Source organism: Vipera berus (genome assembly GCF_964194415.1).
Source record: "Vipera berus genome assembly, chromosome: 3".
In the NCBI taxonomy this organism is placed as follows: domain Eukaryota; kingdom Metazoa; phylum Chordata; class Lepidosauria; order Squamata; family Viperidae; genus Vipera; species Vipera berus.
Window position 1 is genome coordinate 34,733,161 of NC_138204.1, and position 27,540 is coordinate 34,760,700.

The 27,540-nt window shown below is 38.4% G+C and overlaps 1 protein-coding gene across 2 annotated transcripts; it reads right to left on the minus strand.

The window, feature by feature from the left end:
• Positions 1–139: 139 nt before the first annotated feature.
• On the minus strand, positions 140–26,496 carry KLHL12 (kelch like family member 12). 2 transcript variants are annotated; one of them, XM_081323355.1, is made up of 12 exons: positions 26,308–26,496; positions 25,441–25,677; positions 24,068–24,221; positions 20,710–20,927; positions 19,710–19,859; positions 16,917–17,031; positions 11,296–11,402; positions 9,477–9,672; positions 6,828–6,986; positions 4,829–4,927; positions 3,899–4,085; positions 140–1,831 (listed from the first exon to the last, which is right to left on the minus strand). In XM_081323355.1, exons 2-12 carry the CDS (start codon positions 25,621–25,623, stop codon positions 1,705–1,707), a joined length of 1,695 nt encoding a protein of 564 aa, XP_081179481.1. In that variant the 5' UTR covers positions 25,624–25,677; positions 26,308–26,496; the 3' UTR covers positions 140–1,704. The 2 variants fall into 2 exon arrangements, with proteins under 2 accessions (XP_081179481.1, XP_081179482.1); XM_081323356.1 differs by having other exon boundaries at positions 26,332–26,446.
• Positions 26,497–27,540: the final 1,044 nt, after the last annotated feature.

Consider the following 27,540-nt stretch of genomic DNA (forward strand, 5'->3'; position numbering starts at 1 on the left):
AGAGTTATATATGATATGCTCTTGGCAATATTATATTTAGGCTTTTTTAAATCAGTGACACGTAAAAATGCACTATTATTTAATATAATAGTGCAAGTATAATCAATATATATGGAGATATCAAATATTTGAACCAGCCATCCTTTTATTAAAAAATACATATGAAAGGAATCAAACACTAGTGTGATAGGTCAGGATTTTTAAATCAATGTTATTTGAAAGTGCATAATTAGTCTATTGTACCCCCATCCCCAAAACAAGAAGTCACCCACACCCAAGAAAATAAATACATTCATCCCTTGGTTCCTGATTGGATAACACACACAAAGCCTCAGTAGATTTATGGGAGAAAATGCCAAGATCACACTGAAAGCCAAAGACATAACTGAGGATGGAGGAACATTATCCACAGGGTTATGTTTCCACCAGCAATGTGACTTGTCTTCACGTATCTAATACAAGCTGCATTATATATCAGAGGCATATTAAGGAGATAGGGAGCTGGGAATCTTAGGTGCCACCACAGAGGAATGACTTGAGCAAGTCAATAGTTCCAGTTTGCTTTGGAGATGATTATTCAAAAATCCTTAGTGGATTAAGAAGGAAGTTAACTTTTCTGGCTGAAGCATCAGAAATACAGAATAACAAAACTGAAATGCAAAAAATGTGTACTGACATTCATTCTGGACATATACACTGCAATCTCTTTACAGGCATCTCTTCAACCTTATTTGCAGTGCAGCTTGAAGGTGATCACTGTACCTTTGGGAGTGTCTTATGATTCAAAGTGATCAACTCATAGTGCGTGGGCACATCCAATCCCTAAAAAGTACCTTGGAGAAAGGTTTTCTTCAAAAGCACATATTATTTATAAATAATTGCCGCATTCAAGATGCCAAGAACATCCTTCATTGTTCTGCTACTGGCAAGTTTGTAGCTTAGACGTCATATGTAAACATAAACCTGGTGGTTGCTTAAGCACTAGCACATAATTTTTTTTCTCTAGTGCATATTGATTCTAGCTTCTGGTATTTTAAAAAATATTTAAAGATGTAGTGCTGTCTGCTTGCTTGCCTATTGTTCTTCCCAGCAGACATGGCTGCATATCCCAGTAGCTAATTTTCCTCTATGTCTGCCCCTTGCCCCATGTTATGTATTGCATATGTAAAATTCGTATATCAATATACAGAATCTTTCATTTTCATAGATCAGTTGGTGCCTGATTGCTTTCCAGAAGGAATTTGGGCAAGCTGGTGCAGAATCTGAAAAAAATATCCAAAAAAAGTTTGGTCTGCTCATACGATGTTCACCAGGATATTTGGTATATGAAAATATTCAGGAACAAACCGAACTTTGGATGTGCTCAAAACTCAATGAGTACGTGCTGATGATTAGAGACCACTGAGATGACCAACTTAATTTTAGATATTCAGCAGGCCAGGAGGCAGACATTCTTGCAGCTCTGATAATTCATTTTTACAGGGTTAGTCTACACAAGCATGCAGTTCATCCATTGTCAAGTCAAAGTGCATTGTGTCTGGGTTTTTCTTCAAACCAGAATCAGTAGATTTGTTGATGTTTTGCAGCATAGTCCAGATATTAAAAGTGACTTAATTCACAGCTACAAGATGAATAATTCCAAGTCAGTCAATGCTTTTTCTGGTAATTGTTCCATGGAAGTGCTCTCGCAAGCCTTTCCTAAAGTCACTTCTCCCGTAGCACACAAACGCCAGCATCACAACGTTGGGTTCCCAGTGATGTCACCACTTCCCAGTTGTCAATGATAGGATCATAGCATTCAATACTGCTCAGGAGTGAGTTTCCATCATACCTGCATACAATAGAGATTTACAAATGAAACCTTGCTGTGGTCCAGATTTTTGGAATCAGAACTGTCACAATACATTTGTCAGAGGAAAGTAAAGCTCTTCTCAGAGCTTTTTAAAACTATTCAGAAATTAGCATAAGGCAAAGCTTGCTATACAGTTGAGTTACAAGTTCTTTTAATGACCATTCAAAGTTACAACATCACTGAAAAAAGTGACTTATGACCATTTTTCAAATTTAAACCGTTGCAGCATCCCCATGGTCATGTGATCAAAATTTGGATGCTTGGCAGCTAGTTCATATTTATGACATTTGCAGTGTCCCTGGGTCATGTGATCCCCTTTTATGACCTTCTGACAAGCAAAGTCAATGGAGAAGCCAGATTCACTTAACAACTGTGGCAAGAAGTCGTAAAATGGGGCAAAACTCACTTAACAAATATCTTAGCAACAGAAATTTTGGGCTCAATTGTGGTCATAAGTCGAGGACTACCTGTATCTATTTTTACTCTTACTCTTACTATACAATAGACCAATTTCCATCTTACATTTTTATAGGAAATTTAGGACAAGGGCAAGTGCATATATAATCTGGGTATGGAACCAGAATGCAGTCATTTTATATACAGTAAACTGTTGGTTTTGTCAACATGACACAGACATAGAACAGCCTTATTTTTTAACATCTTTGGTTTCAAACCTACATCATAATGAGGTAGATATTAAAAGTCATCTAAAATGTTCCCCTCCAGGTGCAACATTTTCACAGATTGTATCACTTTTAGGACATGACAATATTCGAGTACCATCAGTGCTTAGCAAGGTGTCAAAAATGTGATGACTAAAAAGGGGGGGGATTTTGGGTTTTAGTGATTAGATTGGCTTGTTGTTATAGAAATAGTTTATACTATTATGGAAAAGTAAAAAGTTGAGGTTCAGTGTTAATGCTTCATTCTACTGCAACAGAAGTCGGAAGTCAATGCCTTTTCTTTTTCCCTACTCCCCCTCAATTTTCTCCCCCTTCTCCTCCCCACTGTGTCCTATTTGCTTTTGTATTTTATTCTATAATCTAATAAAATGTTACAAACCATAAAAAAGTACCGGTTTTAATTTGTTTGGTGACAGTTCCTTTGCTGAATCACTTTCCCTTTGCACTGATAAATATATGACAAATTTATCCATATTTATTAATATGCACCACTACTTTGGCGGTCAACTGGGTAGTCGGCCCTTCTTCCTCTCTCCCTCTCCTCCCTCTTTTTCCTCCCTGCCTGCTGGGTTCTCCTTCCACAGCCTCTTCTCTGTCCCCTTTTTTCCCTGTTGTCTTTTTTTCCTTCTCCTGCCAAAGCCTGCTCCTTTTATATCCTCTTCTCTCTCCCTCCCTCCTCTCCTCTTTGATGCACCTCCAGCTGACTTCTCTCCGTAAGGGTTCTCTGTCTTTTTCTGTCCCCTTCTCTTTCCCCCATTGTCTTTTTTTTCTCTCCCTTTCCCGTCAAAACCTTTTATATCCTCCACTCTCTCCTCCTCCTTTTCTCTTCCGTGCACCTCCAGCTACGCGCTGCTTCTGGAAGCACCAATCAACTGGAGCCCGGCACCAATCCTGGACGCTCAGCAGAGCCCTGGCAACACTGCAGCTCCAGCTGGTTCTCCCACAGGCCCATGCAGTGCTGCCGCCGCTTTAGCCAATCCCCCCACTACACTTTTAAACTTTTTTTTACAGTGTTTTCCAACCCACTGTATGCATACCACCTGCCAGTGCAACGGGCTGAAAAGCACTGATCTAAGTAACTTGGAGCAAGAAATACACAGGCAAACAAACAGCATGTGATTGGCCTGTGAAATACACCATATAAACAAAGGTATAGCTTCCATCAAAGCAGAAATGACTTTAAAGGGTTTGAATAAGATAACAGATCATGTATGCACACAGTATCTAATTATATCCAAAATAAATGGTATCTAGAGGGGTATAGAAGATGTAGGCTATAATTCCATAAAACAAAACAAATCTCGGGGGTACCTAGTACATTTAAGGATCATAAATGTTAGTTCCACAAGCATTATCTGCTTACCCAGCTATGGCATAAAGCCTTCCACGGAGCACTGTTGCCCCCACATAACAGCGAGGTGTTGTCATACTTGTTACTGTTGTCCAAGAGTCTGTACGGATGTTATAAGCTTCCACAGAGGAGAGATGCGATGTTCCATCAAACCCTCCAACCACATATATGTGGTCATTCAGCAAGGCTACTCCAGCTCCTGCAAGAAGTAATGAAATCTGATAGCAAAGTAGATGAATTCCTTCCGTTAGACATACCTGGAGGATTATAGGAAACTGCATAGTCTGCTTTTGGTAAGACATGCTAACCTCTATCTTTGTTCAAAAAAATCAACTAGGTGACTTGGGGGCAATTATTCTCTTAGCCCAACCCACCTCACAGGGTGGTTGTTGTGGGCAAAATAGGAAGCAGGAGTATAAAGTTTGTTTGCTGCCCTAAACTATATAATACAAAGTAGAATAAAAGCCTAGTAATAACAACTGCATATGCCCTCACTCTTAACTACTTTCTTTAATATTCGTAATTACTACTGAAAGTTTAAATTAATAGTAAATTAATTTGTGGTGATGTTGTTTCAGGATGTCCAAGGAAGTGCACATATAAAATGTCTACTAAACATAATAGAGTGAGAAACAATGTGGTTTATGTTGTAAAGATAGAGAAGAGATTTTGGAAAAACCTGATCACTGGTAAGCTTGGGGAATTCTAGCTCCATAGTTAAATGTATTTTTTAAAAACATTTTCAGGAAGGCTGCCCGAGGAAAACACTTTTGCTCAACAGATACCGTCTACTAAATGTGTCTGACTGGATCTCTATAAAATAATGTATACATTTTACAGAAAGATGTAGACTTTTATTTTATCTCTTTCTCTTAGATTTATTCTATCTAGAAAGCATTTAGATTTTGTTCCATAATTCCATAACCCAATCAGAAATCTCACCTGAGCGTTTAGTAGCCATTGGAGTCACATTGGTCCAATGCCCTGTATGGGGATCATATCGCTCCACGGAATTTAAGATGTTTAGACCATCATACCCACCTAAACGCATACACAACAGAAAATAAAATAAGTCTCTCTATTTCTTTTATATTCAGACTCAGAATAAAGAAAACCCATAAAAAGCAAAAAGATCCATAGTGGGGAAGAAAAAAAAAAGAAACACAGATTTGTAACCATACTGATTGTTCAGCAATAGTATACAGAGGTCCTAAATTACACTCCTAGCTTTTTATTATTTGGATGCTGAAAAAATAAATTCTACAAATATCAGCCTTAAACCCAAAAGGCCTTTACTCCGTTACGATATCAGGCTGTCCTTAAAAGCTGAAATAGGTGACTGCACTGATTAAAGAAAAAAAATACCAATACTTTTATTGCCACGTGGAAACCGCTTCTAGATTTTGTGCTTGAGATGGGGAAAAAAAATGAAAATTTGACTGTGGGCTTTACCAATTAGATAGATTTGATGTTATTGAAATGGCTAGTTTATATTATTTTGTAAAAGTAAAAAGTTGAGGTTTGAAGTTGCTACTTTATTGCACCAAAGGGAGTCAGTAGTCAATGCCTTTTTTTCCTCCCTTTTCTACTCCCTTTTCCCTTCTCCATCTTTTCTGCTATTTCCTTTGTATTTCAATTGTATCACATATTATAAACTAATAAAACTTTGTATGAAAAAAAGGCTGATGTAGGAAGATTCCTTTCCTGGAGAGAAAATGCCCCTTGCCACTGGAGACTACAGACCATGTGTCTCAAGACACAGAACTACAGAACATGGTCTCTCCAGTGCTTGTACTACAGAGACATTTGCACTAGCCTCATCTTACCATTATTAAATAAATATACAGGCACACAAGACAATTTTACACCACCCTGTTGTTTTCAGCTACCAACCCTGTTACAACATACTATGTTTCTGGTTCTGTGTGACAGCGTTCAAAATTCATTGGATAATTATCTGCACTATAAACTACATTTAATAAGCACCTAATCTACAATATTAACTTTGTAATCTAATTTAGTTTTCCACATATTAACCTTTATGCTCTCCTATACCCATCTAATGCTATTCCTTACTTTAGACTCTTGCTCTTTCTATATACCTTTAGTTTTTAATTACCTATCTTTTATATCTTATAGCCAACAACTGTACCCCCCAGCCTCCTTCCTTATATTGGTCTACGGCCATAATAGAGATTTGATTTACAAATGCCAGCCTTGGACATATACTACATAGTGAATAGTGTTATACTTTGCTGCATAATTATTCTAATTGCCTGGACATAAGGGCTGCTGTAGTGCCAATTTATAGTATCTAGGCATACTTGTTGAGCAAAGGTTACTCTAGAAGGCTTGAATTATTTTCTTCATTCATAAGGTATCAGAATATATTAGCTTTAGTGTTCCAGGAAAAATGATGGAGGTTCATTTTAATTTCATAAAACCTAGTTCAACTAGACTTTAATTTGTTACAAATAAACTTCTTAGATTTGGAACATCTCTTTTTCTAGATGAAATTATATTACAATGCTGATAATTTTTTAAATATCTAATAGTTTAGGGCAATTTTTTCTTATACAGTGTCTTGATATTCAAATGCTTTGAAGTTCATCAAATTTGGTACTCAGTGCATTTTGATATGAAAATTTTGTCTCAGCACTTTTGTCCTGGAACCAATTAACAATGAATACCAAGGTGCTACTGTATCTCTTATATGCACAAATATTAAGGAATTGATGAAATTCTGACAATTCCTAAGCTTTATCTTGTAGTACCCCTTTTACAGTTACAATTTTGAGATACTGGAATTTTGAAGGGCACTCCAGGTAAAAATATTTTCATACTTGATATATTACATACAAGAGAAAATCTGTAGATGCCGGAGTATGTTTGATTAACACTTAATACTAGGACATCCAAATGGGAGGGGTTTTTTACATACCAAGGCAATAGATAATATTATTGGCCACAACCAGTCCTGCACCTTCACGAGCTGTCTGCATATCTCCCAACATACTCCACTGATCAATATTTGGATCATATCTTTCCATACTGGTATGGCGTCTGCTTCCATCAAAACCTCCAGAAACATAGATCATATCTATAACAGAGCAAACTGGAGTCAGCTATTTCACGAGAAAGGTTTTTCTTTATCACAATTTTTCTAGAATTTTCTTATTAAATTATATGTATTACTGTTTTACTTTATTTCCAAAGCACCCCATAGCATATCAAATGAAATATAGAAATTTATAATAAGAATAGAATAGAGCTGGAAGGGACCTTGGAGATCTTCTAGTCCACCCCCCTGCTCAAGCAGGAGAACCTATACCATCTCAGACAAGTGACTGTCTAGTCTCTTCTTAAAAATCCAAAAATCTGTTTCACTGGTTAATTGTCCTCACTGTCAGGAAGTTTCTCCTAAATTCCAGGTTGCTTCTCTGTTTGGTCAGTTTCCAACCATTGTTTCTTGTCCTGCCCTCTGGTGCGCTTTGGTGAATAACGTGACCCCCTCTTCTTTGTGGCAGCCCCTCAAATACTGGAATACTGCTATCATGTCACCCCATTTCTTCTTTTCTTTAGACTAGCCAAACCCAGGTCCTACAGCCGTTCTCGTATGTTTTAGTCTCCAGGCCTTTGATCATCTTAGTTGCTCTTCTCTGAATTTTTTCCAGACTCAACATCTTTTTTGTGATCTGGTGACCAACAATGATTGCAATATTCCAGATGTGGTCTTACTAGGGTTTTACAAAGCAGTACTAATACATTGTGTGTTCATGATTTTATACAAGTACAAATGATCAAAGCAAGGGTGAACTACCAAAGGGAGTAAATATTACATCAGGCATGTGCATTTTCTACTGGCTTAGAAATCAAGCTAAGAAATTTGGAAATTTCATTGCCATGTTGAGGATCACATGCAAAAGTAGATGGGGCTGGGATACTTTTTAATGTTTATAAAAGATGAAATAGAACATTTTGACCATTAAGCTCCCTTCTCCAAACTTTAACATTTCTGGTTCCATGTCTCTGGAGAAAGAAATTAGTAATGCTGGTGGGTTGCACTCTTCAAAGCTCTGTATTAAACTAATTAACTCCTCAAAATTAACTTTTGTGAAATTAAATCCCTAAATCAGGAGGACCAATTCTTGTATACACAAGTGATTGGTTCTCTAGCTTCAAAAATTCTGTCCTAGTTTCTTTAGGATATACAAATTGAAAATTGCAGAAAAAGGCAAAAAGTGTATTTAGGACAGATAAACAGACCGAGGTGTACGTATTTTGAAAATTATTTAAAAGAAAATGGTAAAAAAAGTTCATACACGATAAAAGATACTGAACATTCATTTCAATCTCTCATTCAAAATGAAATTAGACTTGCTCTTTGCATGCGTAACTGAATCATTTTTTAAAAAATATGCACGTCAAATATAGCAACGTATGGCAAACAGAGAAATCTATACAAACATTTTCCATCCCCCATTCCTGCCATGTATTCATTCTCTTGTGGGAGGTTGGGTTATTACTTTGGTTAATTATTATTGTTGGTAATATTAATTACCAACACCCTACCAGAGAAGCTGTGTAAGAACTCCATTTAGAGAAGCACAAGCATACTCCAGCAACACTTAACAGCAGAAAAAGCAAACAGATAATCTGTACAACATCTTCCAACAAAATGAATATTCATTCAACTTCATCAAAAAGTGCCTGACCACTCAAGCCAATATAGCACAACCAACTCAAGTTGTATAAAGGACAACAATGCCATACATCAAAAATCTCAGAAACCAACCACAGACCATTGCAACCACATGGAATCAACATAACACACAAGCCAACTAAAGCCTCAGAAAAAAGAAAGTAAACCAAAAGACCCAGCAGGTTCAGAAGAAAAAACAGGAGTAATCTACAACGTACAGTGTAAAGACCGCAAGAGCCACCATGTAGGACAAACAGGCAGAAGACTAGCAGAACAGATCAATGAACCCCAACTAGCAATCAGAAGACATGATTGAAAGCTCTTTAATTTCACAACATATGAACAGACTTAACCATAGTTTCAACTGGGAAACTGTGACAATCCTAGATGAAGCCACATTAAAAAATGCTAGAAAATTTCTGCAAGCCTGGCACTCAGACAAATTGCCCATCAATTGATACATAAACAACATCTAGCACTGCAAAAGAAACAGTCAACAAGCCAAAAAAGGGAACAAAAAGACCAAAACACCTCCACACCGGTAATCAACAGACAGATGAGCAAATTAACACCATGATTAATGTTAGACCAACAATCAAGAAGTAAACAATACCCCAATCAAGGAACTTCCAAACAAGCTAACAGTGAATAGCCCAACCAAGAACCACCAAGACCACTCCCACCAACACTGACAGGGTAAAGACACCAGAATATAAATTGAGAGCAAATCCCAGATCCTTACTAGCACTGATGATGTTACCTAGTTTGGATAATGAATTGTCTGCAAGAAAACAACCAAGCTCAGAGAGCACCATTCATCATTAAATATTTTCCACACGTGGATTTTTTCCAAGAATAATCATTAGTTAGTTGTTTTTCAATACATACCTCCTAGAGTTGTGGCCCCTGCTAGACCCCGTCGAACATTCATTGGAGCTACAGAGTACCAAATGCTATCTTCATCAGAAGTATAATCTAAGCATTCCACAGAGCTCAAACGTGAACGGCCGTCATAGCCACCTATCACATATATCCGGTCATGCAAGGAAACTGTAGCAACATAGCGTCTTTTGCGGCTGATGCTCTATGTAAGTTAAAAGACAGAAAATAGAATCCAATTTTTTTTATTGAAAAGTTTTACAGTACATTTTATTTTTAACAAAACAAAACAAAACCCCTCCCAACCCCCTCCCCTCTTCCCAACCCTCCCCAACACCTCCCTCCCTCCCCCTCCCCGACTTCCCAGAGCTAAATACAAGGTATAAAAGTAAAAACAATCATAATCTACCATATGCAAACAACAATAAACTATTAAATCTATCGCACTTTAACTCTTATAAAATGACTACAAGCAATATAAGTATCACATCAATACTTATTCAAATGCTAAATGAAACTTTTTAGTCCCATATTTATTCTGGATGTAATCAATCCATTTTTTCCACTCCACAATATATCTCTGTTGCGAATGGTCTTTCAAATACGCTGAGATCTTTGCCATTTCCGCCAGGTTGGAAACTTTTAAAGTCCATTCTTCTATAGTCGGCAGTTCTTCCTTCTTCCAATATTTCCCTACTAAAATTCTTGCTGCCGTAATTAAATTCAACATCAACTTAGTGTCCACAACAGTAGTGTCAGTAGTAATACCCAGTAAAAACAATTGCGGACAAAACTTTATCCTTTTCTTAAAAGAGTCCAATTTTTGTATCTAAAAAGAAATTGACACTAACAATTTTCTAAGGCTAGAATGCAGAATTGGGAAGAAAAAAATGTAAACTGTATCCAACACAGAGAAGATTCTGCAATTATAATGGACTAATGTGACATGGTTTATATATATGTGTCCAGTTCATCTGCAACAATAATACTCAAATTTCCCATGCTTGCCTCTTCAAAAAGGAACACAAATATGCTTTTCTCAGCATAAAATAAACCGGATCTTTATGGCCGCAATGAAATTCTGGAGAATTTTAATTCAGAGAGAAGAAGAAATGTCTTATAAAAACCAGGAAAATGTCTTCTATGTAACTTTGAAAATATAATAAAGCAATATTTTGTTTGGGATATTCTTAAATCCTGATGTAGCAATCTTACACACAATATGGTTTTCTCAGTATTCCTTAAATAGTTTTGGAAGCAAATTTTAGAATTTTAGAAATGTGAGAAGGTGGTTTGCTTAGCACTGTCATTCCATTAACAAATGCTGAGATAAAAACCAACAACTGTATGACCGTGACTCTGTTCCTGTCTCTACCCATCTGTGTAACAATCCATTCACCTAGCAGTATACTACTGTGTTACTTCCATGAGTAGTATATAGACAGGAAGAGAGTTATCTTCTACTCTTCACAAATAGGGTGTTCCAGTTTTATACCCATTCCTACATGGAGATTTCTAGAAAAACATACTGATAAAAGTTCTTCCTCTGATAGATTTCTTTTTTATCTATTCAAACATTACTGGTGGAAAGCAACTAGAGAAAGAACACTGTGAAATTAGAAGCATTGGGCAAGGAAAAAATTCTTTGCATGATGCTTCTTTGCATTAAACTTCATCCTGCCAAAGAAATTTTGCTTTTTTTTTAAAGGAAAAATGCTCTAGGAATCTTAGATTAATAAATTATATGCAAGCAGACACCTAATGTTTCATATACATAAATAGCATGTTGTTGTTTTAAACATATATGATGAAGCAGATAATTACATACTGGTAGGAAGCTCCATTCTTGCGTTTTGGGGTCATATTTCTCCACCACATCAATGGGAGACTGTTGACTTCCAAACCCCCCAATTACTAAGAGAACTTCATTGGCACCTAAATGAAAGGGACCATCATAATGTACACATCAGTAAGCTTTACAAATAAAAATGGAATAAAATTTTTAAATAACTTTTAAAATAAACTGAAAGCCAGTGGGGCATACTACCAAAGGAACTGGACTAGAAGTGGGAAGATTTAGGATTTAGCATTTCCCTTAGGCACAAAACCACCTGGATAAACTTGGCCTAGTCACTTACTCTTGTTCCTGACCAAGGTCAGGGAAAAGCAAGCTGAAAACCACCCTCACTGTTGCATTATGCGCTGAAAACTTTATATGCAAGCTATGTTACAGCAGTACGAAATAAGTGAACACTGCAACCAAGCAGGATAAATGCAAAGACAATAACATTCTGAATAAAGAAGTACAAAATCACTATCATATTCAAATACTTTTTCCTGAAGGAAACAAGATGCTGGCATAGAAACCAGGAAAATGAGTTCTAGTCCCATCTTAGATATGGAAACCAGCTGGGTGACCTTAGACTAGTCCCCTAAAGTCTGTTATTGTGGCTGTTATTGTGGAGAAAGTAGGAGGAGGAAGGAGTGTTATATATATTTGCTGCCTTGAGTTATCTATAAAAATAATAAAGGTGGGACAAATCATCTAAAGTAAAAAAAATAGCATAAGGTTCTCAGGGTATTTTATACTAGAGCTGTGCAGCACTTCAGTTGAGTACAAAATCATATGATAACTATCTACAACTGCTTAACAGCATCTTTTCCTACAGTAGGATACATGGTTGCCTTTTGCAGCTGCTATGCAGTTCTGACAAAAGGAAAAGCTCAGCTGCTTTTTTTTGTATATATTTTTAGTACCAAAGTTAAAATACAACCCCCCCAAGAAAAACAACCCCCCGAAACAAAGCAAAACTAAACAAGACAAGGAAAAAGAATACATAAAAAACATGCCCATAAATTGTCTCCCCTAATTGAATACTGATATATTTCAACAATAGTGGTTTCCCTCCCTTGTGTGAAATTGGCCCACAATTTATAAACTTCTACAACTCTGTTTACCCAGCCAATTTGACCTGCTATCTGTTTACTCTAAAAAAGAACAGTAAACCCAAGAGCAAATTTAAACTTCAAAGGTCTCTGTAACTGCGAATGGCTGCTATACAGATTTTGCAACTGAGACAGGCAGTCCTCAGGCTATGATGGCAATTGGGACCAGAATTTTCGTTGCTAAGCGATATGGTTGTCAGATGACTGCACTGCTTAGCAACAGCAATCCTCGCAGTCCTGGTTGCAGTCATAACCCAAAGTCTGTACAGGTTGTAAGAGGTTCTCATGTGACTGGAGTCCTAGGGAAGCAAACCAGAGTTGCAGGCAGTTGGATGACTGCTAAGGGTAGACACTACTGAGTGCAAATGGGGACTATGGGCAGACCATTGCTATGAAATGTAATTGAGCCAGCAGAGGCCACTCTGTAGTGTGGGTGTGTGGACACTGCGAAGTACGAGATTCTTGAGATCTCGTATTCCATAGTATGGAATACTCCTTGGGAGAAAACGCAATAACAGCAACCATGGTTCAGCGCCTCTGAAATTCTGAATGGTCATTGAACAAGTGGTTATAACTCTAGGACTATCTTTACTACAAGAGCATATCTGAAGCATCTTTCTACACTCAGAACTGAACTGCTGCATGTCCTTACCTCTTTTCTAATTGAATTCAGACCTGGGCCTGGGACAGGCTACACTGGTCATTTTTACTGATGGCTCACAATGGGATGTGGGGGTGAGGAATTGTGTCCCTTCTCGTCCTGCCAAATCCCTCAGTGGTATTTAATACCATTGATCACAATATATTTTTGAACCACCTGCAAGAGTTGGTGATCGGAGTCACTTTTCTACATTAATTGTGGCTTCTCCCTGAATGGATAATGGTGAAGCTGGAGAAAAGGTGCCCTGAGGCATAGTCCTCTCTTCCCCATCTTATTCAACATCTGTATGTAGCCTCTGAAACAGGTCACCCATTGATTTGGTATTAGGTATCATCAATATGCTGATTACACCCAGCTTTACTTCATAATCTCTAGCTGAACAGTGCCTGGAGACTGTAAGGCACACACCCCGCCCCCCAATCTTTTGGGCATCGAAAAACTCTCTCTGTGGAGAGTGTGTTTTCTGTGGATCGGAGGGGGATGGTTTTACATGCTGCTTGCATCCTGCAGATGGGGCTTTGCTTGTTTGCACATCCCAGTTGCTGACATGCCATGGACATGCTGGTCCATGGACTAGGGGACCCCTGCTCTAAGGAACTGGATAGAGTGAAACAGACAGCAACTGAATTCTAGTGAGATCATGTTGATTTTAGTTCAGAAATTTTCTGGTGTCATGGATCTTCCTAATGGGTACTGAAGGTAATGGTGCTCAATCGGAGATTTCCCTTCAACTTACAGCTCCTGCAAAACAGTGGTTGGAAGCTGCAATTGGGAGAGCCTTTAGCCAGATTAGTGGAATCAACAGTTGTACCCTTTCCTAAACCTAGAGGCACTGAAGACAGAAACTCATACTGATGTCATCTCTCAGACTATGGCAATTCACTTTAGATGGTCCAACCTATGACTCATAGAGAATACAGTGGCCTGCTTCTGACCAGTATTTAGCCAGCTTAGAATAACAGCACCAATTGTAACTAGATGAACTAGTTAGTTGCAGCTTTTTATGCCCAATACATGGTCCTGATGATCATTAATAAAACCCTTTTTATTTTGGGACCTTGTTAACCTTTGGAACTATCTTCTTCATGTAGATTCTGCCTTATTCATATCCTGGTCCAGTTACTCACCCTGAAAAAAAATCAGGGAGTTTGATCTTGGAGATTGATTTTCTCAGTAACAGCCCACTCCTTTTGGAATCTCTTTTCCCCGATATTAGATGTACCCTACCCTGATTATATTTTGGGAGATGATGAAATACGTTTATAGTTTTACAGTTTTTTGTAGTTATTTACTATTTATTGATTTTACAGACTCATTTTATGATTTTATCTTATATGCTGTAAGCTGTCTGGAATCGGAAGAGAAGGAAGCACATAAGCATTAGCAAACAAAAAGTAATTAACACATACTCCTAAACATTTATTTAAGAACTATGTAGTTGAGTAATGAACTATGTTTATATTAATACTGAAATCTCCTATCTTCTTAAAATTCTTCACCAAGAAAATTGTAATATTTCACTGAACAATTTTGTTCAGATTTTCCACTACTCCCCTTACTTGAAAGCTATACTGTATGGAATTGTTAAGCATATTAATCCCTGTTATAATCAAACACTAGAATATAGCAATGCATTTCTTTTATATGTTCAATAGCTAATAATATGTTAACAATATTGTATTTTAAATGTTAATTGTTTTTTCCCTTCTTTAATAATGTGGTAACAAAAATCAAGCAATCATTAAATACACAACTGAAAGGCAATTCAACTGCCATGAAACAAATTGTCCTTTCTTTTCCAAAATTATTATGCTAATTATTCTTGCTAACCTGAGCCACATAATTGTGAGACATTTTCTGACAATCTGACTTTATTCTGCAGCTGTGCATTTGCTTCCTAGCTATGTTCTATACTGGCTTTTGGTGAGCTCATTCTATTGTATTCAGTTAATTGCTTCACTTAGAAAGATAATTTTGAGGTTACATTATATTTTAGTAGTAACCAGTGTAATTTCTTCTAATTAGTTTACAAATAGGTATTTCGTTTCCGGGCCGCAGACCGTGGTGTGCGTGTGCAAATGTGCAGCCAGCTGCTTTTATAAAAACTGCGTGTGTGCGAAACCATCCCCTCTCTACCCCCACTGCTGCTGCTGCCACCTCCACCAGTCCACTGAGCTGGAAAGGTTGAGGACCGCTGATGTACAGCACCTAAAATATAACAATAGCAAGGCCAGTCATCGCTCCATCCATCTGAACTAGATAAGACACAGTATGCTGGTGACTAAGCACAAAAGCCTTATTTGTACTATTTTTCTTCAAACATCTATGTTTGGGGCTTGACGGTACATTTTCATCTCACTCCTATGAAGGTTTGTAAATTACATAAATTATGCTTAAAACATTACTTCCCCTGTATTTTGATTACTAAACAATTATTTAGCTAAATGTTTTGCTTTTATTTTTATGGAGCAAACTGGAATTCTCCTTTGAAACTCAAATTATTTCAACAAGTGATCACTTCAAAACTTTTAACGAATTAAACATTTTAAAGGATTGCTGTTCACATGGAAATATATTTCTGATTATATATATATATATATATCGGATGCTGAGCTTGTCGATCAGAAGGTCGGCAGTCTGGCGGGTCGAATCCCGAGTGCCGCATAACAGAGTGAGCACCTGTTACTCGTCCCAGCTTCTGCCAACCTAATAGTTCGAAAGCACATAAAAATGCAAGTAGAAAAATAGGAACCACTACAGTGGGAAGGTAACAGTGTTCCGTGCGCCTTTGGCGTCTAGTCATGCCGGCCACATGACCACGGAGACGTCCTTGGACAAGCACTGACTCTTCAGCTTTGAAACGGAGATGAGCACCGGCCCCTAGAGTCAGAAACAACTAGCACGCATGTGCGGGGGAACCTTTACCTTTACATATGTTAAATTGTCAGCAAAAAATAAATTTGAATACACAATGTATCGCAGTTGCGACTTGAGCCCTGTTTAACGCTCCTAGGTTAGAGCTGCAAGCCAATAAAATCATAATAATAGAACTGCAGTATAGCAAGTTCAAAAACCCAAGGTGTATCGATTAAAAACCAGCCTGACTGGTAAAAACTTTTACACACACATATATATGTATGTATATGTGTATGTGTATATATTCGAACTATTTAGCTCTCATCAGCCAGCCACACTTCTGAGATTTCTTCTTTCCCATATAGTTTGGTTTTACAGACTGATTTTATACATACAGACATACACACACACACATATAATTTGTATCCTGCCTTTATTATTTATTATTTTTTACAAATAACTCAATGTAGCAAACATATCCATCACACTTTGTTCCTCCAATTTTCCCCACAACAACAACCCGGTGAGGTGAGTTGTGCTAAGAGTGGTCCAAAGTCTATCATGGCTAAGGTGGGATTTGACTCATGGTCTTCTGCTTTCCAGCATAGTGCCTTTACCACTAGACCAAACTGGCTCTCCAAAAAGAGTCTGATTATTTATTTTCAATAACTATTTAATTAATTTGAATCAGAAGAATACAATTCTAGACTCTGAGGGTAGTAGGTCAAACACAGAATATCTAATTTTCCTTAGCATTTTGTATTCATATAAGACAAACAGCTCTGAATAAGATACAGCATGTCCTTTGGGAAGATATATATAAAATCTTTAACTTTTTAAGCCCAGTATCTTTTGCAGCAGTGTTAACATAATACTATGAATCTACTAAGCCCTAAACCTGGCAACTGACAAAAGACAATAAACATAAGAATGGAATGTGACATTTCTTTCTTCTTGAATGTTGATTTGACTCTTTTGCCACTTACCAAGACGTGCTCGGGTTCTGGGGCCTTGCATTTGGCTCCTGAGTTCAGGTCTCAAATGAAACTTTTTAGCTTCATCTACAAGGTCTCTGCACTGTAAACTGCATCGGATAAAAGGCTGGGGAAATATAACAAGACTATATAATTTTTACAATATATACAAGTTTGCAATACCACAGAGGTACACTGCCTTATGAAAACAACAAAAAGAAAAACATTTGTATTTATACTAAAAACAGTATTTGTAAAAGAATAATTAGACCTATATAGACATACAAAAATTTGTGTTGTGGTAGCAGAAGGAACCCATTTTAGAGCTAAACAATTAAGCTACTATAAAATTGCTGAGTTTTAGACTATTTGTTTTATACTAATGAACCATCTGTATCACAAGCACTAATCCTGATCAAACCATCTTGGTGAAAGACACTTCTGAAGGACAGTTGCAGTACCCAAAACATGAGGAAAAGTCACTTTTATTCAGAGTATTTAAAAGAAGCCCTGATTTGTTTGTATTGGTCTGCTTTTAGTTCACCTGAAAAATGATACTGCAAAGTTGGGAAAAAAGCAATAAAAAATATCTGAGGAACTGCAATAACTCTCCCAAAGAAATGTTATCTGAGGTTTCTTTAATATAGACCAGGGGTAGGCAACCTTGGCTCTTTTATGACTCGTGGACTTCAGCTGCCAGAATTCCTGAGCCAGCTGGCTCACGAATTCTGGGAGTTGAAGTCCACGAGTCATAAAAGAGCCAAGGTTGCCTACCCCTGATATAGACCCAAGGGAAGTAATGCCTGACCAATATAAATTGCACATGGTATGGAAAACATGGAACGAAGCTTCCCTCCCCCACTCAGTATTAGAACACAGTGGCATCCATTGAAACCTGAACCAATAAAAATGTGCTAAATTCAGGAATCCATGGGGGAGGGGAGGGGAATGCCTAACAAAGTATGTATTTTGATGTGAATTTACCGTATATACTTGAGTATAAGCCGACTCGAGTATAAGCCGAGACCCCCAATTTCACCCCCAAAAACTGGAAAAAGTTATTGACTCGAGTATAAGCCGATCCGCCGTTCTGCAAGCCTCTGCCGCCAGCAGAGGCTCGATCCGCCATTTTGCAAGCCTGAATACACAGGAATACCCTGTGTGGCCAAGGCTCGTCGGCAGGTCTCCGTTCCTCCTGCCGACCTTTGGGGAGGTTTGGGCGCCTCCCCAAACCTCCCCAAACCTCGGCAGGTCTCCGTTCCTGTTTGGGGAGGTTTGGGCGCCTCCCCAAACCTCGGCAGGTCTCCGTTCCTCCGCGCAGACCTGCCGACCTTTGGGGAGGTTTGGGCGCCTCCCCAAACGTCCCCAAACCTCGGCAGGTCTCCGTTCCTGTTTGGGGAGGTTTGGGCGCCTCCCCAAACCTCCCCAAACCTCGGCAGGTCTCCGTTCCTCCGCGCAGACCTGCCGACGTTTGGGGAGGTTTGGGCGCCTCCCCAAACCTCCCCAAACCTCGGCAGGTCTCCGTTCCTGTTTGGGGAGGTTTGGGCGCCTCCCCAAACCTCCCCAAACCTCGGCAGGTCTCCGTTCCTCCGCGCAGACCTGCCGACGTTTGGGGAGGTTTGGGGAGGCGCCCAAACCTCCCCAAAGGTCGGCAGGAAGAACGGAGACCTGCCGAGGTTTGGGGAGGTTTGGGGAGGCGCCCAAACCTCCCCAAAGGTCGGCAGGAGGAACGGAGACCTGCCGAGGTTTGGGGAGGTTTGGGGAGGCGCCCAAACCTCCCCAAACAGGAACGGAGACCTGCCGAGGTTTGGGGACGTTTGGGGAGGCGCCCAAACCTCCCCAAAGGTCGGCAGGTCTGCGCGGAGGAACGGAGACCTGCCGAGGTTTGGGGAGGCGCCCAAACCTCCCCAAACAGGAACGGAGACCTGCCGAGGTTTGGGGACGTTTGGGGAGGCGCCCAAACCTCCCCAAAGGTCGGCAGGAGGAACGGAGACCTGCCGAGGTTTGGGGAGGCGCCCAAACCTCCCCAAAGGTCGGCAGGAGGAACGGAGACCTGCCGAGGTTTGGGGAGGCGCCCAAACCTCCCCAAACGTCGGCAGGTCTGCGCGGAGGAACGGAGACCTGCCGAGGTTTGGGGAGGCGCCCAAACCTCCCCAAACGTCGGCAAGTCTCCGTTCCTCCGCGCCCTGCCTGCCTGCTTCTTTCCGCTGCGGAAAGAAGCAGGCAGGCAAGGCGCGGAGTTTGGGGAGGTGCGCGCGCACCTCCCCAAACCTCCCCAAACTTCGGCAGGTCTCGGACGGCGGTGGCTTGGGAGAGGTGCGGGCGATCCCGGAAGCACCAAAGCCTCGGCCGCGCACAAGTCCTCGGTAAGTTTTTTTGTTGACTGGAGTATAAGCCGAAGTGGAATTTTTCAGCCCAAAAAGTGGGCTGAAAAATTCGGCTTATACTCAAGTATATACGGTAATTCCTTTTGTATTCACATGCTAGCTGTAATATAAATGCAAAATCCATAAAATGCTAGGGAATTCCTGGAAGCTTGGTATTCAGACAAATCAGTCATCAACAGACACACAGATAAACATTTATACACCATTCAAAAAAGACAACGAAAAAGCTAAGGAGGAAACAAAACACCAGAACACACCTCTTCCACCAGTCAATAAGCAGGTGTTAACACCACTTTCTAGCAATGATGATGTTACTTAAATTGGGTAATGAAATGTCTGCAAACAACTTAGCATAAATTGCCCACTGTAGCTGTATTAACCACTTCTAAAAGATGAGTAATACAGAACCTGGACCAACCTCAGTATCTATGACATCGGTGATATAGCGTGGTGTTAGAAGTGGCATGCGCACGTATTGCAAAAGCTCTGGTAAAGAGGCTTCCCGTTCCTTTTTTGAGTGCTTCACCCAATTAATAACTGCTTCAAAGACAGGCTCTTCAGAAGCGACCTGCAAGAAAAGAAGCAAAACTCACCAGACTTTTGCAAAAGATAGCGTCCTGGCAGCCCAGACACAGGCTGTACCTGTACTGTGGGAAAACTGCTTAGCAAATTATGACTGCTAGAAAAAACCCAATGATATATTACGGCATTTGTCTACCAATGAAAATCTGTAGCTTTGTCTTACAACTGTCACAAATATAAAGTGTGAACATGTGATGTATAATTCCAAGATGTCACATGATTAAAGGCAGAGGACACAGTTCCTAATATCATCACTGAATTGAGGGCTTTTTCTGCTTTTTTTTAGTCCTCTCTGAAGGGGGGGGGCAGTTTTCATTGGCAGCCTGGGAAGAAATAATAATTTCACTAATATTCTTCTTCATTTTTTTATTTTGAACCGTTCAAATAGGACTTTTAACCAGTTTGGTCTGGTGGTTAAGGCATCAAGCTAGGAACCAGGAGGCTGTGAGTTCTAATCCCACTTTAGGCATAAAAGCTGATTAGGTGAGTTTGGGTTAGGGATAATAGGAAAAGGAAGGAATATTAAGTATGTTCACCACTTTGAGTTATATATAAAAATAATAAAGGTGAGATAAAAATAAGTAATAAAAGGACCCTCCCATGTTTCCCATTAGACAAATACATTAACATAAAAAGGAAAGGATGACTAGTGTGCAAACAATCTTATATCACACTGCATTGAAAAAGCTGCTTTAAATCTATACATGATTATGTGATAGTAAAAAGAATACAAAAATCCTGTTTATACAGCTCGACAAATACATGGTTGGTTTGCATTCATCACATGTCAGTTAAATATTATTTGCCTTAAACTGCAGTAACAGATGAGTTCTTACCTGAATTTCATCGCACTTGATGAGTTTCTCCACTTCTTCTTGACTGAGGAGGATAAACTCTTCATGTTGTACTACATCTGGAAAATGCTTCTGACTAAAAACCTCTGCTGCCAGCATTAAATCAACACAATTATGCGTTTCAGCAAAATCACGAATACCCAAACAGTTAGAAGGATCCAACTGGCTTTCCAGAAATTCACAGCAAGCCTGTTTTACTCCTACAAGAAAATAAAATAATGGTTGGCACTTTGGTCAAATCATAATTCTGAAAAATTAGCTGGGAATCAAATTTAAATTAAAAGTGAAAATATGCAATATTTATTTCTATTGAACAGTAACACAGTTAGTGTAATGTTATTTTATTAATTTTCTAATTTTACAATCATGAGTACTTAATAAACGACGTGTTGTCTGGGTCCTTTGGTAATTCAGTGGTACATATTAACTTTCTCAGTCTAGTTCCAATACTACACCATCCAGTGCTTCCTTAATCTTCTCTTCTTCCAATGGTATACATTTTTCCACACTGGGCAAATACAATTCTTGTTACTGTTAATACATGTACAATTAAATATAGACATCTTCATCACATTTTTCTGGTATCATAGATAATATTGATGTCACTTTATATCTTTTGTAGCCATAATATAACTCAATTGCATTTGCACTTTCAATCAATATCCTGTTTTTCCTGCTTTTTAAAAATTTTAATTTCCCATCAATGTTCAAAATATCTCTTTCTCATAATAAATTATATTTGGGTAACCAAAAGCTTCCCTTATTCAAACCATTTTAGAATTTTCATATTTCCCATCTCATAACAAAGTATAATATTCTAGTTACAAATCCTATCCTTCTAATTATAATAATACATTTCTAACAGTTATCTATTTTCTTAACCATATTCAAACATCCGTTTAATAGTATAATATCCCATCTAATAGATCAAAACTACTATTTTCTTCAGTCTTACTCTAGCTTTCTTCCTTTGCCAAGTAACTTTCCAAGTCAGTGTATTTGAATCATCAAGTAATTCTTCCTCTGTTTTTGTATATATTGTTTGGAATGAAGAGAATTTGATTGAAGTATTTTTGGAAGAACGCTCAACCCATTTATATTCATTAAACAGCCTCCATCCTTCTCCTTCAGTTTTTCTTTTCATTTCTTGTTTGTCAGTATTCAGCATTTCTCCTAACAGCTTTATCATCTGTTTGATCAGCTCTTCTTCCTTATTCTCAAATGTGTTTTGAGATCTTGACAAGGGAGATATCTTTTCCATTTCCGATGTTATCACTGCATCTTCTAATTTTTCATTTGTCTGTATCTGTCTGTTAATTCCTTCCTTTAGGTCCTCTATCTTTGGATCCATTTCTTCTAATTTTCCTTCTTTCTAGTCATTGTCTGGATTTGTTAGGTTAGAAAATTGTTCTTTTATCTCATTTGCGTTATTTTTAGTCTCATCATGAAATAAAACAATTGTCTGTTGGACTGATTTCAACATCAAAAGAATTTCTTTCTGAGATTCATTAACATTTTTTGTTGGTAAATCAAGCTGGGGGCTTCAGAGACAAGTATTAAAGATGGTTTTTTACCATTTGTGGCTAAGTATGAAACACCCATTTTGTTTTTGTATGTAGTCTTTATAGTCCAGGAGGGTCCCTTTTTGCAGCTGCAGTCTGCAAAAGTGAAAGTTTCCGGGAACAAAGAGTCTTATCTAAGTTTCCTTTAAGCATAATAAATTGTAGTGCCATGATTCGTCACTAGATGTCATTGACACCGTCTTCCAGCTTTCCAAATCCAAGCCTATTTTATAGACTTTCAAAAATCTTTTCTAAAAAAAGTCTCAAAGGTACTTTTAATCCCCAAATTTCAAAGCTATATATCTGTATTCATTCCAAATTGATCTTGTAGTTTTCTTTATTTTCCCCCAAAGCAATTACTTCGCCGCTTTTCTTTTCTTGAGGGAAAGGGGCAAAAACTTCCCTTCCCTCTCTCATTAGGGAGGATTCTTTGCTTTGGGCATTCTTTTTTCCAGGTGAGTAGTATTAAGGTCATAAAAAGAGGATAAAGTCTCATCCAGTTCCATTCACATTGCTCAAAAATTGCTAATTAGTGCTTATCTTCAATTGACAGCAGCTTCTGACTGGCCACACGAATGTAGCCAGTCTTTCCCCCGCCGGTTTGGAGAGCTTCCTTGGATCTAGCAAGAGGGCCACCACCCCTCCACAATTGACGATGGTCCCCTCCTTCTTTGTCACCTTTCCGGGGTGACTTCTGACCCTTTTTAGGGTCCTCAATGGGGCAAAATCAAATGTGGAAGACAGAGTCCCGTCTTCCTGTGCCTGTTACGCCGTGACGCCTAACTGGAATGTTGACAAGTGTAATGTTATATTGGGTTTCAACTATAGTAAAAAAAATCTGTATCTTTACAAGCTAATATTGCTGTTTTACAGAAGACACATCTAAAGATGATGATTAATCTTTCCTTAGAGATTGGGTTGAAAAGGTGTATTATTTCAATCCGGGTAAAACAGGTGGCCATTATAAGCCATAAACACTTCTTTTTATAAGTTTAATAAGCTGTATTTGACATAAATACCACTTAATTCCAGCTTATAAAAATACTGATATAAATATGGTTATGATCAGTATTTATAGTCTGAATTTAGACTCCACTGTCATATTTTTTGACATTTTAAACACTTCTAGAATGAAAAATCACATATTATTGTACTAGGACAATCATCAATTATCTGAAAACTATTATATGGCCATTCAAAATATTCAGCATTCAGAACTAAGCAAATGGAGAAGATGGAACTTTGAAAATCAGTTGTAAGTACCACTCATTCAATGCTATTAAAACTTTGAGCAGTTGCTGAATAAGTGGTTGGTAAGCAAGGACTATACATATGTTATTTTAATTTAATACATCTTTAACTTACTAACTTTAGTATGTTTTTTTTTAATTCCATTTATATCCCGCCCTTCTCCGAAGACTCAGGGCGGCTTACAAGCTTAGCAGTAGCCTTCATTCTATGTATATGCCTGCTTATTAGGGCTTTCACACACACCCCAAGCGGCATTATTACAAAGTCAGCTTAATTGCCCCCAACAATCTGGGTCCTCATTTTACCTACCTCGGAAGGATGGAAGGCTGAGTCAACCTTGAGCCTGGTGGGATGCGAACCTGCACTAATTGCATGCAGCTGGTGTTACTTAAGGAGGCATTAGCCCACTGCTCCACCAAGGCTCTTGCAAAGTTTGCAAAGTTCTGTTCATTTTTGTAGACTGAAGATGTCTGGAGAATGCATCTGATCCTTGATTCCTGCTCTATATAATTTGTTTCTGGCATTACCTTTCAGCTGAAGTAAACAGGCTGCAGGGAGTAACTCCTGAACATTTTCTACCGTCACATGGACCGTCTCTGTATATACAAAATCCAGCAGTATTTCCATAGTTGAGGCTGTTAGCCCTTGGATATCCACATAGGGTTTATCTTTCTCTGAAAGCTACAAATTACAAATGAAGCTATGTTTAATTACAAGGATTTATATTAATGATATTTACTGGGTTATGAATACTAGTTTGGAAAACATAAGTATGGATAAGATGAAATAAGCATTCAAACTTTTCATGTAACGTAAAAATTATTATATATGCATCCTTGAAAGACTATAACAAAGACACAAATAGTGCTTTTTCTAAGGAGCTTAAGGTATTTCATTCACCATACCAATTAAGAGGAATTTCTCTTTTATATATAAACTACAACAAAATCCTCCTCCTGAAAAAAAGTTACTAGTCTACAAAATATGGTTTAAATAAAATATATTTATTGATAACATCTGTACTATTTATGGCCTAGAGAAGTAGCATTTCTAGTTTTGTTTCAGGTCACCTACAGACACATTTGGCAAAAGTAATTCACTAAGTGATAATTTACAGGCATGAATTTACAACAAATAAAAAATATTCAAGAAGTATAAGATTCCTGGAGAACTAATATCAAACAAACATTTTGCTTTTGAGAAAATAATTTAACTTTTATTCATTTTAATCTTTTTTTAATAGTACTTCAACACACCTTTTTTCTAGAGGTCTTATATGTTCAGAATTCATAACCATATAACAGAAATGCATTTTAAAATTATTTGCTTATAGATTTCAAATGCATATTAGAATTATGGTTACCAAAGCATCACATAAGAGTGCAAGTTAAGGAACCTCTGATTTAAATGATGTATTGCCATAAGAGATCAAATACTCATATTACTTGATTATATATGTTATACTATACATACAAAAATATATAAAGATGTGAAAGAGGGAAATTATGCAAAAACAAGATAAAAATGAAATTCTTAAATACCGATTCTCTATCACCATGTAGGAGAAAAGCCACTAAAGAAGATACATCAGTGCAAAACTTATGATGTTGGCCCAACTTGCACACCAGATTTAATGCTGAACTTCATATTAACCTTTGTACAAGTTGAAATATCCCTGTATATAATTAAATTGTAGGGAGAAGAAACATTGTTACCTATTCATTACATTGTATTGTCAATTATTACTCTAACAATTTAAATTTACTGGGCAACATTCAACTTTAGAAAAGCATGACTAAGATAATTATATATATATATACACATATATAAATATAAAAATATAATATGTATTTTTGAAAAAATATATACCCAAAATATGTTTGATGCGCATCTTTCCTACCTCACTTGTGAACATAGCACAAAAGTAGTCACTGCAAGCAGCTAATACAATACGATGAGCTGGAAAGTCTTTTTGTTCCACACGCAGGGTCACATCACAGAGTGTGTTACTCTTTCGCAAAGAGTTCATTGCATTAAGAATGGACTTGGCATGTGAATTAGTCATTATATCTTTAGGAGCCATAGTCTTAGCTCAGCCAACAAGAGTGTTGAGAAGGCAGGTTCAGAGTATGAATAACTGTAAAGAAAAGATTTTTTTTAGGGTGGGAGGCTACAAGTCAGTTAACAAAGTGCTACACATGTGTACTGAGTTTGATCTGTTTTCCTCTAAAGAAAGTTTAGGTATTTTTTACAATTCAGATTTAGTAGCCTATTTTCCATTTCAACGATTACAACCTTCAACACACACTTTTAAGTACTTCAGCAAATATGCCTTCCTACAGCATAAGCTTGACACTTCGTAAATGAAAAGCCAAGGCCATATCCTCCTTATAAATATAAACTTTTCCAGCTAATTCAATAAGAAGAAATTCATTCACAACTGAAGCTTTCAAATGAGCTCCTGCTGGAAAATACACCAGGGACGTTCTCGATTGAATGCAAAAAACACCCAAATTAACGAAAGGATCCTTCTGTCCCAGCCCAACCATCTATGTCAGCGAACAGATTTAGCCACCAGTGCAGATAATTTTGCCAATACTGATCTCACTAGCCCCCGGAAGGCAATATGCTTATTCTTCAACCTGAAGCCCGGCTATATAATAGCATATTCATATATAACTGCGGAGCAGGAAGAACGACTTCCCCCAAACCCTAATTAACTCCAATGTTTGTAGAAAAAGAACGCCACCTAAGGCAGAGGATTCACCTGCTCCGTTTCTTATGATTTGACCTATCTGCAGAGCCCTGCCGGATACCGGCGAGCTCTTCAAGCCATGCAATCAAAACAGGGTCCGTATTCTACTGAGCCGAGCAGGGAAAAGAACCGCCGGCGAAACATTTCTACCAAATCCATCACGGTAACATTTTCAGGAGGGGAGAAACTCCCACTTCCTCAAACCCACACGTCTCCTTCCTCTTTCACATTAGGCGCGTGCCGATTGCGTCACCATTTGCGCCGAGGCAGAGACAAAAAAAAAGGCCGATCTATTTGAACCCATGTGCAAAGAATTGCGGCGCGAGGAAGGGAGGAACAGATGGAATCTGTTTCGCCTCGGTTGCTAAGCAACCAAAAGCTTGCATTGTCGTCGCCCGCCTCGTCTGTTCAGTTCAGTGCCTTGCCGGAGGGAATGTGACTGCTTTTTTTTTTCCCTCCTCGGTTTTTAATGTTATCCTTTGCTTTATCACACTGCTTAAATAGCTTCTGGTGATACAGCAAACGCGCGCTAAACCAGCGTTTTCCAACCTTAGGAACTTGAAGATGCGTGGACTTCAACTCCCAGAATTCCCCAGCCAGCTATGCTGGCTGGGGAATTCTGGGAGTTGAACTCCACGCATCTTCAAGTTCCTAAGGTTGGGAAACGCTGCGCTAAACAAATGGTTGAAATAAAAATGGGGTGGTGGTGGTTTATATTTGATTCAGTTATTGACTCCTGGTGACTGCCTGGACTAGTAAAAACTATTCTACAGGGCCGCGTACAACATTTTGGCATACACTCATCACGTTTGGGGATAAACATTGGGAAGTACAGAAAAACCACCGGAAATAGCAAACCAAATACATCAAAAATGAATGAAATGAAATGAAATGAATGAAAAGAACAGAAAAGGACCTCTAAGGATGCAACCAAATATTTCTAGTCAAATTTTGTGCAGGCTATAAACACTTTGCACCGGCACCCTTCCTAAGGCCTCTTCTGGGAGAGCTGGCACATGATGCTTTCTTATTATTTTAATGCTACACAAAGCAATTGGGACTTTTACCTTGCTTCCCTTTCACTGAGGATTAACTGAAGCATCAGGTGCTGCCTGGAAAAGCATCACTAACTGCTCAGGTGCAGGGAGGCTAAGAGAGTATAGGTAGGTGCAAGGAATGGTGGAACCCATGTGTGGAACTTAATCATTGTCTATCCTCTGTGTCTGCAACCTGTCCCTTAGGCTA

What these genes read in the sequence shown, in the direction of transcription:
- KLHL12 (XM_081323355.1), bottom strand. Translation starts at nt 25,623, where the DNA reads ATGGCTCCTAAAGATATAATGACTAATTCACATGCCAAGTCCATTCTT. An exon ending in AGGGGCCACAACTCTAGGAG is followed by an intron (nt 6,987 to 9,476) that starts GTATGTATTGAA and finishes GCTCTGTTATAG; the next exon opens with ATATGATCTATGTTTCTGGA. An exon ending in AATGGCTACTAAACGCTCAG is followed by an intron (nt 4,086 to 4,828) that starts GTGAGATTTCTG and finishes TACTTCTTGCAG; the next exon opens with GAGCTGGAGTAGCCTTGCTG.